This window comes from Anoplopoma fimbria, chromosome 22, assembly GCF_027596085.1.
Source record: "Anoplopoma fimbria isolate UVic2021 breed Golden Eagle Sablefish chromosome 22, Afim_UVic_2022, whole genome shotgun sequence".
In the NCBI taxonomy this organism is placed as follows: domain Eukaryota; kingdom Metazoa; phylum Chordata; class Actinopteri; order Perciformes; family Anoplopomatidae; genus Anoplopoma; species Anoplopoma fimbria.
Genome location: NC_072470.1, coordinates 827,807 through 841,186, shown reverse-complemented (window position 1 = coordinate 841,186; position 13,380 = coordinate 827,807). Strand labels below are relative to the sequence as shown.

Here is a 13,380-nt window from a genome sequence, read left to right as displayed (position 1 = left end):
ACACACTCCACACAAACTACAAAACAAATAGCACCCAAACACTCTACACGAAGTAGAAAACAAACGCACCCAAATTACAAACTAAAAGCACCCACACACTCTTCACAAACTACAAACTAAAAGCACCCACACACTCTTCACAAACTACAAACTAAAAGCACCCACACACTCTTCACAAACTACAAACTAAAAGCACCCACACACTCTTCACAAACTACAAAATAAAAGCACCCACACAATCTACACAAACTACAAAATAAAAGCAAACATAACTATAAACTGTACTCAAAGTAGAAAAACAAATGCACACAAACTACAAGAAAAAAGCACCCACACTTTACACAAACTATAAAATAAAAGCACCCACACATTCTACACAAACTAGAAGAAAGAAGCACCCACACACCCTCCAGAAACCTACAAAACAAAGACTCACAAAATACAAAATAAAAGCACCCACACACTCAACACAAACTACAAAATAAAAGCACCCACACATTATACACAAACTAGAAAACAAACTCATCCACACTGAATACAAACATCACGTGGTCCACAGAGCTACCCAGAGGCCTAAAACAAACGTACTCCCCTGTTTCTTCTTTTTAAACCCAAAACCAACCCATCCACAATAATTACACTCATCAGCTCCACACCGGCCTCTGAGCTGCCCAGACGAGTGAATCAAACGCACCCACACTCTGTGTGTACCTGAGTTGCAGGATGAGGTCTTCTCCTTCCCGGATGACACTCATCGCAGCTTCCTGTAGGTCAGGGTTAGAGGTGGGGTTAGTGTGAGGGGTCAGAGGGTCACGCCGGTGTTAGGTGGTTACGACCGGGTTAAGGTCAAAGGTCAGCGGGGTCACCTGTGTGTTGGCTTGTTGCTGCTGCTGCTGGCTGATCACAGCCTGAAGAGCCTCAACGGTGTCGGGACAAACACAGAGATCAGAGGAGAGCTGCTTCTGGAGGCCTTCCATCCACACCGAGAGCTGGGGAGGAGGAGGAGAGAGGGAGGAGGAGGGAGGAGAGGAGATACTGTCAGAGATAGGAGCAGATCCATGGATTTATTTTGATAAATTCAACTCTGTTATTCCAGATGATGAGGAGGAGGAAAGAAAGTAGGATGATAAGATGAGGAGAAGAGGATGAGGAAGGATAGATGAGAAAAGTAGGAGGAAAGAACAGGAGGAAGAAGATATAAGGAGAAGAGGAGTTGGTGGAGGAGAGAAAGGATGAGGAAGGATAAATGAGAAAAGTAGGAGGAAAGAACAGGAGGAAGAAGAAGATATAAGGAGAAGAGAAGGATGTGGAGGAGCGAGGAAGAGGAGAAGGAGGGGGAGTTGAGAGGAGGTGGACGGAGAGAGACGGGAAAAAAATGAAGACGTAAGGAGGAGAGAGGAGCGACGGAGGAAAGAAAGAGGATAAGGAGGATAAATAAGGAGAAGAGGAGGTAGTATATGGGGGAGGAGGAGGAGGAAAGAACGAGGAGGAAGAAGATATAAGAAGAGGAGTTGGTGGAGGAAAGAAATCTGATGAGTAAGGATAGAGGAGAAGAGTAGGTAATATGGAGGAGGAGGAAGACAGGAGGTGGTGAAGTGTAGGAGGGAGAGAGTGGAGGAGAGAAGAAGCGAGGAGGAAGAAGAGATGATAAAACTAACCACTATAGATGTCCACATAATAGAACAAATATCACAAATAGTACTGCAAATATCACAGTACATGATAGTATATATACATATATATATATATATATATATGTATATATGAACACATATGAGTGTGTTACCTCCTTGGTGTGTGTGTAGAAAGACACAGCGAGGTCCAGCAGCAGCTTCCTCTGTTCAACTCTCTGGATGAATGCCTGCACACACACACACACACACACACACACACACACACACACACACACACACACACACACACACACACACACACACACACACACACACACACACACACACACACACACACACACACACACATTAACATCATGAAAAACACTTCCTGAAGCTGCCTTTCAGAGTAAAAGCCTCTTGTATTGAGTTACCTGCATGCGTAGCTCCAGGTCTCTGGCCGCCTGGTAGATCTCCTCCTCCTCACACTCTCCAGACTGAGCCAGCTGATCGGCTGCTTCCAGAAGCTTCTCTGCATTAGTGTAAGTGTTCTGACACACACACACACACACACACACACACACACACACACACACACACACATTTATTTAATTATTCATTTTATTTTGACGATCATGTAGAGGCTCAGATTTGTCTGGGAAGATATTTGTCCACCAATAAGTCCCGGTCTAGGTGGGGTTCTGTTAATACAGGTCTAGGTGGGGTTCTGTTAATACAGGTCTAGGTGGGGTTCAGTGAGTCAAGGTCTAGGTGGGGTTCAGTGAGTCAAGTTCTAGGTGGGGTTCAGTGACTCCAGGTCTAGGTGGGGTTCAGTGACTCCAGGTCTAGGTGTGGTTTGTTTACCTGTGCGACCTGCTGGAAGTCGTCGTGGCGTTTCTGCAGCGCTCTTGCTCGGTGCAGAGACTTCCCCACGCCGCTGTGTTTGTTCAGGAAAACCTCACCGTGTTGCTCCACCCAGTCCAACACCTGAGAGACAGACAGGTGGAGAGAGAGACAGACAGGTGATTTTGCAGGTAAGAATCTGAAAAGTTAAACTGGGTCTGGATTGGTCGTACCTGTCTGACATCCTGTTGGAACACACACAGTTGCAGGCGCTGGTGTAGGCGGAGCTTACGATGCTGCCACGCCCCCTCCACCTCATGGTGACCCTACAAAAGAAATAAAAACATCACGTCAGTCCACCTGTCTGTCTGCCAGTCACATGTGAGACCCGTTGAACAGAGCCATACCTGCATGACCTGGTGCAGAGCTCCCATGATGCCGTGCGTTGCGGGGGTGATGTCCGGTTTGGTCGCAGAGTTGTCGGAGTCGGTCGCCGGGCAACGCTGGAGGACGTCCATTAAAGCTTTACCGCTCTCACTGACCTGCAGACAGAGAGAGAGACAGTCAATATTCAGACAGACAGGTATGCAGATGGACAGGTATCTGGACATACAGATCGAAAGAGAAACAGGTATGTGGACAGACAGGTATGTGGACAGACAGACAGACAGGTATGCAGACAGACAGGTATGTAGACAGACAGGTATGCAGAAAGACAGGTATGCAGAAAGACAGGTATGTGGACAGACAGGTATGTAGACAGACAGGTATGCAGAAAGACAGGTATGTAGACAGACAGGTATGCAGAAAGACAGGTATGTGGACAGACAGGTATGCAGAAAGACAGGTATGTGGACAGACAGGTATGTGGACAGACAGATAAGCAAACAGACAGGTGTGTGGACAGACAGACAGACAGGTGATGAGAGAGACAGGTATGCAGAAAGACAGGTATGATGTAGATAGACGGACAGGTATGTTGTCAGGTATGCAGACAGGCAGGTATGTAGATAGACGGACAGACAGGTATGTAGACAGACAGGTATGTAGATAGACGGACAGACAGGCAGGTATGCAGACAGACAGGTATGTTGACATACAGACAGACAGGTATGCAGACAGGCAGGTATGTAGATAGACGGACAGGTATGCGGACAGACAGGTATGCAGACAGACAGGTATGTGGACAGACAGGTGTGTGGACAGACAGACAGATATGTTGAGCAGACAGACAGGGTATGCAGAAAGGCAGGTGTGTGGACAGACAGACAGGTGATGAGAGAGACAGGTATGCAGAAAGACAGGTATGTAGACAGACAGGTATGCGGACAGACAGGTATGCAGACAGACAGGTATGCGGACAGACAGGTATGTAGATAGACGGACAGGTATGTTGTCATACAGACAGACAGGTATGCAGACAGGCAGGTATGTAGATAGACGGACAGGTATGTTGTCATACAGACAGACAGGTATGCAGACAGGCAGGTATGTAGATAGACGGACAGGTATGTTGACATACAGACAGACAGGTATGCAGACAGGCAGGTATGTAGACAGACGGACAGGTATGTTGACATCCAGACAGACAGGTATGCAGAAAGGCAGGTATGTGGACAGACAGACAGGTACCTGTGTGTAGTTAGCAGAGATCTCCTCGTTCAGTTCCTGGTGTTTCTTTGTTGCAGCTTCCAGCTCCACCGTCGCCGATGGCAACGGCCCCTCAGAGCACACCTGAACCCACCCCTCCACTCTGAGCAGGAACTGAACAGACAGGTAGAGACACAGACAGGTACAGTCGACAGGTAGGCACGCAGATTAACATACAGGTAGAGAGATAGACAGGTACAGTAGACAGGTAGACACAGGTAGAGAGATAAAAGTACAACAGGTAAAATAGCAGACAGGTAAGCAGTCAGGTAGACAGGTGAGTGGAGACAGTCAGGTAGGTTGTGGGATGACAGACAGGTAGCAAGGTTGGTGGTGAGACAGGTGGACAAGTGAACAGTCATGTAGACAGATAAATTGGCAGTGATACAGGCAGAAGACAGGTGACCATGCAGGTATGTTGTTATGTCATCACCTGCTCCGCCCCCTGGTGGAAGCCGGTTGCCATGGCGAGCGTGTTGCTGCGCTCCTCCAGCGCCATCGTCAGCGCCTTCCAGTCTTCCTGTAACCGCAACGACACGGCGGCGATCCGCTCCGCCCCGTAGTGACCGGCCTCCGCCAGCCTCGCCGCCACCGTGACCACGCTGTCCACGTTCACGCTGCCGTTCTGAACACGGGGACACCAGGAACACGTCGTCAGGGAGCGTTCACAAAAAACATACAAACAAACAAACAAACAAACATACAAACAAACAAACGCTCACCATGCAGTTGGCGGTGAAGTGCTGGTGTTGCGTCTGGAGGTCGAGGGCGTGCTGGTGGTTCTGCCCGACCTCCGCCAGAGTCTGGACGAACAACTCTTTACTGTGAGCGATCCACTCGGACATCTGAGACCAGACGGAAGGGAGTACTTTAGGTATCAGAAGTAGAACTTTAGGTATCAGTAGTAGAACTTTAGGTATCAGTAGTAGTACTTTAGCTATCAGTCGTAGCACTCAAGTATTCAAGGACCATAAGGAATGAAAACAGCAGCAACAAAAACGATTCTCTGGGCAAGATGGCCGACATTGTCCGTGAACTTGGAACTTGTTTGAGCACCAAGCATCTTGATGAAAACTTTTTTCCAGGTCTCTTGGAAGATGTGGGCTCTACGGTCATTAACGTTCTCTATTTTATAACGCTGCGACTGGGCATCAGAGAGCCAGGTGCATGCTGGGTAGTGGAGTAGTTATAGCTGGGTTAGCTTAGCTTCCATCTCGGTTCTCCTTTTTGGGGCAGTTTGGTGGCGAAAGTCACGGAAGCTACCAACCGCAGCATGTACATGCACTGGCCATTGCCAGTATATATGTGTATATATATTGTATATACTCATCATTTATTAATACTGTAGTTATTAAAACAAGTTCATTAGCTCCCAGTAGTACTACTAGAGGTGAAATAGTACCTTGAAGCTGAACTTGGCGCTAAAATTTACTCTTTCGACGTATTTGCATTTTACATATTTAGTTAGTTGCCATTATATATGTGTATAAATAGTGTATATACTCATTACTCATGAATACTATAGTTATTAGTAGAAGTTAAATAGCTAACAGTAGTACTACTATAGTAATTGTACTGAAATAGTACCTGAACTTGGCGATGAAATCCGCAATTCTGTCGTATTTGCATTTTACATATTTAGCTAGTTAGTTAGCATGTACATGTGCCGCCGTTGCCAAAATATGTATTTGTATTTATATTGTATATACTCATTACTCATTAGTACTACTATAGAAATAGTGCCTTGAAGCTGAGCTTGGCACTGAACCTCCACTCTTTCTTCGTATTTGCCTTCCACATATTTAGTCAGTTCCAGTCCCTTCAGGTTTCACTGACTCTCTACAGGTGAACGGTGATTGGTGAACCTCACCTTGGCGGCGTCCTGCTCGAACAGGTGCAGCTGCAGCGTCTGGTCCAGGTGCAGCTTCCTGTCGCTCCAGCTCTGCAGCAAGTGACCACGAGCCGCCTGCAGCCGGTCCAGCAGAGACGAAACCTTGGGCGCCACGCTCTGGAAGTCCGCCCCGCCCGACAGCCAGCTGCCGTGACTACCACCGCCGCCGCCACCTTCTGTGGAGGCGTCACCGTGGGCAGGGCCAAGGCGCATACGCTGGAGCAAGCTCTTCCCCTCTCGCTCGAGGGAGTCGATCGGAGCTGTAGCGATGGTGTTACGGAGGCGACCGTGTTCCTCTAGAAGTCTAGAGATGGAAAGAAATATTCCGTAAACAAAAGCATCTTAAATAATTAAATACTATATAAGTAATACTACTAATCCATAACTCACTTGCGGGCCTCGTCCACGTCCTGCGGCTCCGGTATGCGGTTCAGCCCGGCCTCCAGCTGCTCCAGTTGGGCCAGCAGCAGCGTGGCGGCCCCCGTGAACTCCTCCAGACCCAGACGCAGCTCGGTCCACTCCACGTGGTCGTACTCCAACGAGCCACCGAGGTCAGAGGTCAGCTGGGAAGGGTCGACGAGCCGGGACAGACCCTCCACCGACACCAGGCTGGTCTGAGGACGGGAGGGACCGGTTAGCTGCAGCAGTACTTTGGTTAGTAGTAGTAGTACTTTAGTCAGCAGAAGCAAAACTTCAGATGACAGCTGCAGTACTTCAGTTTACAATAGCAGTACTTTGTTAGTAGCAGCAGTATTTCGGCTAGTAGCAGAAGTTGTAATACAGTCAGCAGCATCAGTACTTTAGTCAGCAGAAGCAGTACTTCAGTTAACAATAGTAATACTTTGTTAGTAGCAGCAGTACTTTAGTTACTAGCAGTAGTTGTGATTCAGTTAGCAGCAGGAGGACTTTAGTTCGTAGAAGTAGTTGTAGGTCTTCAGTAACAAGGTGTCTGGTAGAACTTTTACTTAGCAGTAGTAGTAGTAATATTTCAGATTTTAGTACAACAGTTATCAGTAATAGTACTGCAGTAGTACCTCAAAGCTGAGCTTGGCGCTGCCCAGGTTGGTCTTGTGTTTCTGCCAGAAGGTGTCTGGTTTGATGAGCAGCGCCGTGTGGATGTTGGAGGAGAACGACTCCTGCAGCGTCCGTAGAACCGGCTTCACACTGTCCCACTTACTGCCGCGCATGTCCACCACCACCGTGAAGCCACGAGCACGCACGTCCTCACTGACAGACAGACAGGTGGGGGAGACAGGTTGAGAGGGAGACAGGGAAAGCATAGACAGGTGAGGCCATCAGGTGGACGGACAGAGAGAGCCTTACCTGGGAATGGTTGCCAGGTAGGTGACCAGTCGGCTGAGGTCTTCCTGTTTTATTCGATCATGGTTGGTCCTGGCGGGGAAGGTCAGTATCGGTCCGCCACGTTTGTCCCGTCCGCCTGGAAAAACACAGTCAGGTAAACCGGGTCGCATTCAGAACCACAACGGGGATCAAACATCTGCAGGTGTGTTTGTTTTACCCGACACGAAGGCCACTTTCTCTCTGAGCACCGTCAGGACGTCGACGGCTCGGACACACTCTGCTTTACCAGAACCTTCAGAGGGAGAAGGCACGGAGACCTCTGTTAGCTGCTGGTGTGTTTGTATATTAGCAGCAGTTAGCAGCAGTGCTACTTCAGTCAACAGTAGTGATGCAGCATTCATTCTAGTGTTTCAGTTATCAGCAGTACTGGTTCTTCATTTACCAGTAATTGTAGCTCAGTTAGCAATAGCTGTGTACTTCATTTCATTCAGTAAAAATAATACTCAGTTATCAGTGGTAGTATTTAAGCTAGCAGCAGTAGCGCTGCTCCTAATGTGGCTTTTTAAACCAGAGATTCAGCCCGTTGGACCAGAACGTCTCTCTGTTCACTTCCTGGTTTTAAGATCACGTCTTGGCAAAGACATCTGTCATGCTTTATGTTTAGTTTATGTAAATATGTCCTATTTAGATTGAGAGTTAAAAACGGTCCAGCAAACATCAAACTACTTCCACCCAAACGCCAGAAATGAGCCGACCACGCTGATAGACATTTCAATTAAAGAGCTGACTCCTGCAGCTCAGTGTGTGTGTGTGTGTGTGTGTGTGTGTTGCAGACAGGCCTCCTATGTGTGTCAGATCATCCTGCACAGTGGGAGGAAGCTAATCCAACACACACACACACACACACACACACACACACACACACTGAGGGCATTAAACATCTCACATTAGCGGCTGGAGGAGCGGCGCTAACCCTCAGAGAGAGAACCTAAAAAAACAGGAAGGAGATGAAGGAGAACGCTCATGGTTATGTAACCTAGACTACCTCCTAGCAGAGTCCTCTCTCTCCTTCATTAGTGTCCTTGAGTCCTCCCTCCGGACCCATCCGTCTCCTCAAACCCCAGACTGACGGTTCAGACCCAGATTGACTGTTTAATCTGGACTAATTGTTTGTCTAGAGACCGCTGATGGATTATCAAAGGAGGCCGACGGACACCCAATTAAAAAATCTACACATAAACACAAACCTACACTTACACATAAACACATAAACACAAACCTACACATAAACACAAACACATAAACACAAACCTACACTTACACATAAACACATAAACACAAACCTACACTTACACATAAACACATAAACACAAACCTACACATAAACACAAACCTACACATAAACACAAAACACAAACCTACACATAAACACATAAACACAAACCTACACTTACACATAAACACATAAACACAAACCTACACATAAACACATAAACACATAAACACAAACCTACACATAAACACAAACCTACACTTACACATAAACACAAACCTACACTTACACATAAACACAAACCTACACTTACACATAAACACAAACCTACACTTACACATAAACACAAAAACACAAACCTACACTTACACATAAACACAAACCTACACTTACACATAAACACATAAACACAAACCTACACTTACACATAAACACAAACCTACACTTACACATAAACACAAACCTACACAAACACAAACTTACACATAAACACAAATCTACACAAACACAAACTTACACATAAACACAAACTTACATTAAACAAAATCTACACAAACAGGAAGAGAAAAAAATCTACTCACAAAAACAAACCTACACAGACACATAATTACACATGAACACCTCAGTGTGGTATTTACCGACAAAGTTTATTCAAACATATTTAATTAAATAAGTCCAGTATTCTTAATTTTACTGCTAAAAATGTATCAGAAATAATTCAGATATTTAGATCTTTAAAGCTGAAAGTTTCCCAACTGTTTCACAGTAAAAGCCCTGCAACTCTTTTATTGTGTCAGCCCTTCAGTTGCTTCACAATAAAAGCCCTGCAACTCTTTTATTGTGTCAGTCCTTCAGTTGCTTCACAATAAAAGCCCTGCAACTCTTTTATTGTGTCAGCCCTTCAGTTGCTTCACAATAAAAGACCTGCAACTCTTTTATTGTGTCAGTCCTTCAGTTCCTTCACAATAAAAGCCCTGCAACTGCTTTATTGTGACAGTCCTTCAGTTCCTTCACAATAAAAGCCCTACAACTCTTTTATTGTGAAAGTCCTTCAGTTCCTTCACAATAAAAGCCCTGCAACTGCTTTATTGTGACAGTCCTTCAGTTGCTTCACAATAAAAGCCCTGCAACTGCTTTATTGTGAAAGTCCTTCAGTTGCTTCACAATAAGCATTTATACACAGTCTATAGTATTTATAGTGCGTTCTATATTTATATACATATATTTACACCAGATGGTGAATCAGAAAACAAATCAAACATAAAGTTTAATCTGTGATCTGTCTTCACTCCAGTTATGATTAGAAATATCTGATCAGTCCGATCATCTGCAGCGTCCAATCAATAACTGATGATCAATGAGTGGGCGTGTCTGCCTTTAAACACTTCCTGTAAGGCAGCTATCATGCATCCTCGCTCCTCTCTCCTCAGAGATCCCTCCTAGCTCCTAGCCCCTAGGAAGGATCTCCAATTGGACAAAAGTGTGTATCAATGTATTTTCTGTTGTTGAGAGTTTTTTATGTCATCGTGCAGATAATCAATAAAGAATAACGAGAGCAGGCTGCTGCTCATCAATGATGGAAGCTGATCACGTCGACAGGACTCTGCTGATAGCTAACGGCCTCGCGGTGGCTAACGAGCTAGCGCTGGGCAACGGACCGACTGCTATCAAAGGAATCAGGATCGATTGATCCTCGATCAGCTGTGTGTTTCAGGCTGACTGATCCCAGACCAGCTGTCAATCAGGATGACTTCTGACACAACGAAGACGGGATTACCATTGTGATGAAGCCGCCTCACACACACACACACACACACACACACACACACACACACACACACACACACACACACACACTGAGTCAGAGAAAAGCCTAAAATAGCCTTGGTATGAAAAGCCTCCAGAGGAAAGTTGCTGTCAGTCTGTCAGGACTCATCACAACGATTACGCAACAAAAACTGATGAATGTATTCCTCCACAGCGTCCTCTAAACGTCAAGAACCCAAAGAACCCAAAGAACCCAAGACACCGAGTCAGGAGAACATTTATGCTCTTTAATGTTCTACTGTTCTATGTCGTATTATCAATAAACATATCTAGAACATATCAGACATGATGCAAAATAAAGTAATATATCAAACAGAGACGAGGTGATGAAGTAACATCCACCCTAATGCTTCACAGTAACATCCACCCTAATGCTTCACAGTAACATCCACCCTAATGCTTCACTGTAACATCCACCCTAATGCTTCACAGTAACATCCACCATCCACCATCCACCCTAATGCTTCACAGTAACATCCACCCTAATGCTTCACAGTAACATCCACCCTAATGCTTCACTGTAACATCCACCCTAATGCTTCACTGTAACATCCACCCTAATGCTTCACAGTAACATCCACCCTAATGCTTCACTGTAACATCCACCCTAATGCTTCACTGTAACATCCACCCTAATGCTTCACTGTAACATCCACCCTAATGCTTCACAGTAACATCCACCCTAATGCTTCACTGTAACATCCACCCTAATGCTTCACTGTAACATCCACCTTCACTGTAACATCCACCCTAATGCTTCACTGTAAAGGTCCTCCAACTGCTTCACTGTAACATCCACCCTAATGCTTCACTGTAACATCCACCCTAATGCTTCACTGTAACATCCACCCTAATGCTTCACAGTAACATCCACCCTAATGCTTCACTGTAACATCCACCCTAATGCTTCATCCACCCTAATGCTTAACATCCACCCTAATGCTTCACTGTAACATCCACCCTAATGCTTCACAGTAACATCCACCCTAATGCTTCACTGTAACATCCACCCTAATGCTTCACAGTAACATCCACCCTAATGCTTCACTGTAACATCCACCCTAATGCTGCTTCCACCCTAATGCTTCAACATCCACCCTAATGCTTCACTGTAACATCCACCCTAATGCTTCACTGTAACATCCACCCTAATAACATTCTTCACTGTAACATCCACCCTAATGCTTCACTGTAACATCCACCCTAATGCTTCACAGTAACATCCACCCTAATGCTTCACTGTAACATCCACCCTAATGCTTCACTTCACTGTAACATCCACCCTAATGCTTCACTGTAACATCCACCCTAATGCTTCACTGTAACATCCACCCTAATGCTTCACAGTAACATCCACCCTAATGCTTCACTGTAACATCCACCCTAATGCTTCACTGTAAAGGTCCTCCAACTGCTTCACTGTAACATCCACCCTAATGCTTCACTGTAACATCCACCCTAATGCTTCACTGTAACATCCACCCTAATGCTTCACTGTAACATCCACCATCCACCCTAATGCTTCACTGTAACATCCACCCTAATGCTTCACTGTAACATCCACCCTAATGCTTCACTGTAACATCCACCCTAATGCTTCACTGTAACATCCACCCTAATGCTTCACCATCCACCCTAATGCTTCACTGTAACATCCACCCTAATGTAACATCCCCTAATGCTTCACTGTAACATCCACCCTAATGCTTCACTGTAACATCCACCCTAATGCTTCACTGTAACATCCACCCTAATGCTTCACTGTAACATCCACCCTAATGCTTCACTGTAACATCCACCCTAATGCTTCTCCAACTGCTTCACTGTAACATCCACCCTAATGCTTCACTGTAACATCCACCCTAATGCTTCACTGTAACATCCACCCTAATGCTTCACTGTAACATCCACCTTCACTAATGCTTCACTGTAAATCTTCTTCACTGTAACATCCACCCTAATGCTTCACTGTAAACATCCACCCTAATGCTTCACTGTAACATCCACCCATAATGCTTCACTGTAACATCCACCCTAATGCTTCACTGTAACATCCACCCTAATGCTTCACTGTAACATCCACCCTAATGCTTCACTGTAACATCCACCCTAATGCTTCACTGTAACATCCACCCTAATGCTTCACTGTAACATCCACCCTAATGCTTCACTGTAACGCTTCACTGTAACATCCACCCTAATGCTTCACTGTAACATCCACCCTAATGCTTCACTGTAAAGGTCCTCCAGCTACTTCACAGTAACATCCACCCTAATGCTTAACTGTAACATCCACCCTAATGCTTCACTGTAACATCCACCTAATGCTTCACTGTAACATCCACCCTAATGCTTCACTGTAACATCCACCATCCACCCTAATGCTTCTGTAACATCCACCCTAATGCTTCACTGTAACATCCACCCTAATGCTTCACAGTAACATCCACCATACTTCTTCACAGTAACATCCACCCTAATGCTTCACTGTAACATCCACCCTAATGCTTCACTGTAAAGGTCCTCCAACTGCTTCACAGTAACATCCACCCTAATGCTTCACTGTAACATCCACCCTAATGCTTCACTGTAACATCCACCCTAATGCTTCACTGTAACATCCACCCTAATGCTTCACAGTAACATCCACCCTAATGCTTCACTGTAACATCCACCCTAATGCTTCACAGTAACATCCACCCTAATGCTTCACTGTAACATCCACCCTAATGCTTCACTGTAACATCCACCCTAATGCTTCACAGTAACATCCACCCTAACATCCACTCTAATGCTTCACTGTAACATCCACCCTAATGCTTCACTGTAACATCCACCCTAATGCTTCACTGTAACATCCACCCTAATGCTTCACAGTAACATCCACCCTAATGCTTCACTGTAACATCCACCCTAATGCTTCACTGTAACATCCACCCTAATGCTTCACTGTAACATCCACCTAATGCTTCACATAACAT

The 13,380-nt window shown here is 45.5% G+C and overlaps 1 protein-coding gene across 1 annotated transcript in view; it reads right to left on the bottom strand.

Moving 5' to 3' along the window:
* Window positions 1–13,380, bottom strand: part of LOC129111631 (kalirin-like) — a 41,961-nt gene that overhangs the window by 25,219 nt on the left and 3,362 nt on the right. Inside the window, 15 exon segments of the mRNA XM_054623659.1 lie at window positions 712–764; window positions 867–989; window positions 1,787–1,861; window positions 2,048–2,164; window positions 2,478–2,600; window positions 2,690–2,782; window positions 2,864–2,998; window positions 4,089–4,220; window positions 4,540–4,731; window positions 4,829–4,951; window positions 5,977–6,301; window positions 6,388–6,611; window positions 7,032–7,224; window positions 7,321–7,435; window positions 7,517–7,591. Of these exon segments, the coding sequence (XP_054479634.1) occupies window positions 712–764; window positions 867–989; window positions 1,787–1,861; window positions 2,048–2,164; window positions 2,478–2,600; window positions 2,690–2,782; window positions 2,864–2,998; window positions 4,089–4,220; window positions 4,540–4,731; window positions 4,829–4,951; window positions 5,977–6,301; window positions 6,388–6,611; window positions 7,032–7,224; window positions 7,321–7,435; window positions 7,517–7,591 (2,098 nt within the window).